Source organism: Acanthisitta chloris, unplaced genomic scaffold, assembly GCF_000695815.1.
Source record: "Acanthisitta chloris isolate BGI_N310 unplaced genomic scaffold, ASM69581v1 scaffold16592, whole genome shotgun sequence".
Taxonomy (NCBI): Eukaryota; Metazoa; Chordata; class Aves; order Passeriformes; family Acanthisittidae; genus Acanthisitta; species Acanthisitta chloris.
Genome location: NW_008662320.1, coordinates 1 through 3,160, shown reverse-complemented (window position 1 = coordinate 3,160; position 3,160 = coordinate 1). Strand labels below are relative to the sequence as shown.

General features: G+C 44.1%; 1 protein-coding gene across 1 annotated transcript; it reads right to left on the bottom strand.

Moving 5' to 3' along the window:
• Positions 1 to 262: 262 nt before the first annotated feature.
• Positions 263 to 3,157, bottom strand: MAFB (v-maf avian musculoaponeurotic fibrosarcoma oncogene homolog B; the record flags this gene model as incomplete). The annotated part of the gene is made up of 1 exon (XM_009070559.1): positions 263 to 3,157. A coding segment is annotated over one exon (795 nt), but the record flags the coding sequence as incomplete, so codon positions are not given.
• Positions 3,158 to 3,160: the final 3 nt, after the last annotated feature.

Below are 3,160 nucleotides of genomic sequence, written 5' to 3'. Positions count from 1 at the left end.
TCCCCCTGCCACGGAGGAGCTCCGAGCCAAGCAGAGGAGGGTGCAAGCCTAAGCGCTCCCACCCTGCGTGCAGCAGCGTTCCCGAGTGGGCAAAGCAGTTCTGCGACCCCCCGTGCTGCAGCCCCCCGCAAGCTCAGCACCGGCAGCAGGGTGAGGAGAGGGAGAGGGCCACAACTTTTCCTTTCTTTCCTTTCTTTTTTTTTTTTTTTTTTTTTTGAAACGTGAGGCTTTTTTTGTCAGAGAAGCAGGTCCCTCCAAGAAATGCCATTTCAATGATTTTAATAAGCAAAATAGGAAACAATTTTAATAACCAAAAACAGAAACCAGTCTGAATAAAACTACAATAGACCAGGTTTTTTAATATTTTTTCATATCATAAGCAGGATTTGAAATTGATCCCTTCAGAACTTTACATGAAATAAAAACAATTTTTTCCGCTGCTGCAATGTTTTGATTTCAACACAGTTGAATCAGTAAAAACCAAAGATCGTTTTCTGATGCATGACTAATATCCACAATATTTAAAACTGCAAGCACCATGCTGTTCATTACAATCTTGTTATTACTGTTAATTTATAAACTAATACAAACTTAAAATGCATCCGGCCAGCAGTGCCAGCTATCCTAAAAGGAAACTAAAAAATAAGTTTTCATTTTGGTATTTTTGTCAGTGCAACGTAAATCCTTTTACTGACCTGCAGGAGGAAAAAAAAAAAAGTAATAAAAACACCCATAAGACTCCAAACTACTACTACTATACAACTGCAAATAAATTTTGGCTAAAACTTTCACTCGCTGCATAGGGAAGCAGAGAAGCAGATTACAAATCATTGCAAAAGAATACACTTAAAAGTTGCAGTATGTCTTCTTAAAGAAAAGTTTTAGTTTTAGATGCTTTCCCAGCCCACTCAGCCTCTGCTGCCATTGAGAAACGCAACTTCAGTGATGACACGGAGCCCTCGCTGCTATCGCAACTTGCCTTGGAATGAAGAGGGTTTGGGGTTGGTTTTTCTCTTTATTTACCGAAAATCAAGGGGCAGTTTTGTTGGGTTTTTTTTTTTTTTTTAAAGGAACTGGTATCTCGTCTGTCCTTCGCTTCCTGAGTGTACAATCAGAAGGGAAACTATATGGCCAAGCCTAACCACTCCAGGCTGGGAATTGTCCTGAAGGAAAGAGCTTCGCTGCCACTTTAAGGCATGGAGTAGGTTCTAGTGACCGATGAGGGTTTTTCCCTGTTAAGTTTAGGTTTGTCAATGCCATTCAGGCGTTTTTGCTTCTGCCCCAACAGACAAAAACCAAAATGAAAACTAACAACAAAAAAAATACAACTTAAAAGTGCACCAGATATACAAAGTTGGTTTTTTTCTAATGCAAAATGCCCATCACTTTTTTTTCCTTAAGTATCTCTTTAACACCAAACAAACCGTATAACCAGCCTGCTGAAATGTTATTTTGTTTTTTGTGTATTTTTTCTCCTGTGCGGTTTGAAGTAGCAGATATTTACAAGCTAACAACCATAAAAGAAAACAAGAGCAAAACCAACGAACAAAACTGCACAAGCAGTAAAAAGTTTGATAACTTGTGATGCTTTTCTTATTGATGAAACAAAACAACAACAGAAATCTATGATCGATGATCAACATGCTATAGTTAAACAAGAAAATGGTACAAAATAGAAATTATTACCATACATGTCCAGCATGCAGGATTAATATTTTTAATGCAGATTTTCGTATTTTTCTATATAATCAAGCAGGCAATAAAACTGATGAGTTTTTTTTCTTTCTTTCATTCTTTCTTTCTTTTCTTAGATTGAATGTCCCATCTGAGTCCTGTAACTTATTTCTCAAAGCAGGCAATATATGAAGAGTTTGCATATATTGTCCTTTTTATTTATTCTCTTTTTCCAAGCAGGTAAATTGTGCATGAGATGGTGCTGTATATGTCCTCTTTCTTTCCAAGCAGGCAGTATGTTATAGATGGCTTGTTCATTGTCCTTTTTTATTATTATTCTTTAAAGTCCATCTCGTTCTGCAAGCAAGTGATCTATAAAATGCATCACTTGTCCTTTTCTCCTTTGCCTCTGCCTCTCTCTCTCTAACTCGCACACGAAAGTCGAAAAGTTGCACTTTACCTCTCCCATCCCCACCCCCAGCCTACTTTTCCCACAGCTACTCTAGAAGACTGGATGCTGCAAAAAAAAAAAAATCAAGTCTATTTTTCTCTCCTTCTTTCTCTCTAGTCAAGCAGACGGATGGATGGAGATGTCAGAGGAGGATGGGAGCGGGGGGGAAAGGTGACAGGGGTCAGGTTTGGGGGGTGGGGGGTTTTTGTTTGTTTTTTAATTATTTTTGTTAAGCACTCACATGAAGAACTCAGGGGAAGATGGGTTGTCACTGGTGGAGCCAGCCTCTCTGAAGCCGTTGCTGGCAAGTTTCTCACACTTGAGCTTGTAGGCGTCTCTCTCTCTAGCGAGCCTGGTCACTTCTTGCTTGAGCTGTTCCACCTGCTGAATGAGCTGGGTCTTTTCGTTCTCCAGGTGGTGTTTCTGCTGGACACGTTTATACCTGCAGGACTGGGCATAGCCCCTGTTCTTCAAGGTCCTCCTCTTCTGCTTGAGGCGGATCACCTCGTCTTTGGTGAAGCCTCGGAGGTGCCTGTTGAGCTCCCTCACAGACATGGAGACCAGCTGGTCATCTGAGAACCGGTCCTCCACGCTGCTGGAGGGGGGATGCTGCTGGTGCGAGTTCTGGAGCTGCTGGGAGGAGCTGGAGGAGGTGGAGGGAGTGGGAGAGGCCTGGTGGTGATGGTGGTGGTGGTGGTGAGGGTGCCCGCTGCCGGCCAGGTCTTCGTGAGTGACTGCGGGATACTGGTGGTGGTGCTGGTGATGGTGGTGATGGTGGTGGTGGTGGGCGCGGAAGCTCTCGAAACCTTGCAGCTGCTGGGACACCTGGTGGGACCCAATGAGGGCTTCGACAGCGTCCTCTGGGGTGAGGTTCAGCGCCTCGGGGTTCATCTGCTGGTAGCTGTTGGCCATCCAGTACAGGTCCTCCAAGTGGGTCTTCTGCTCGGTGGGGCTGAAGCTGGGCGAGGAGGGCACGGAGCTGCAGGGGGTGCTGATGGGGGTGGAGGAGACGGAGCCGGCCGGTTGCAGGCGGGT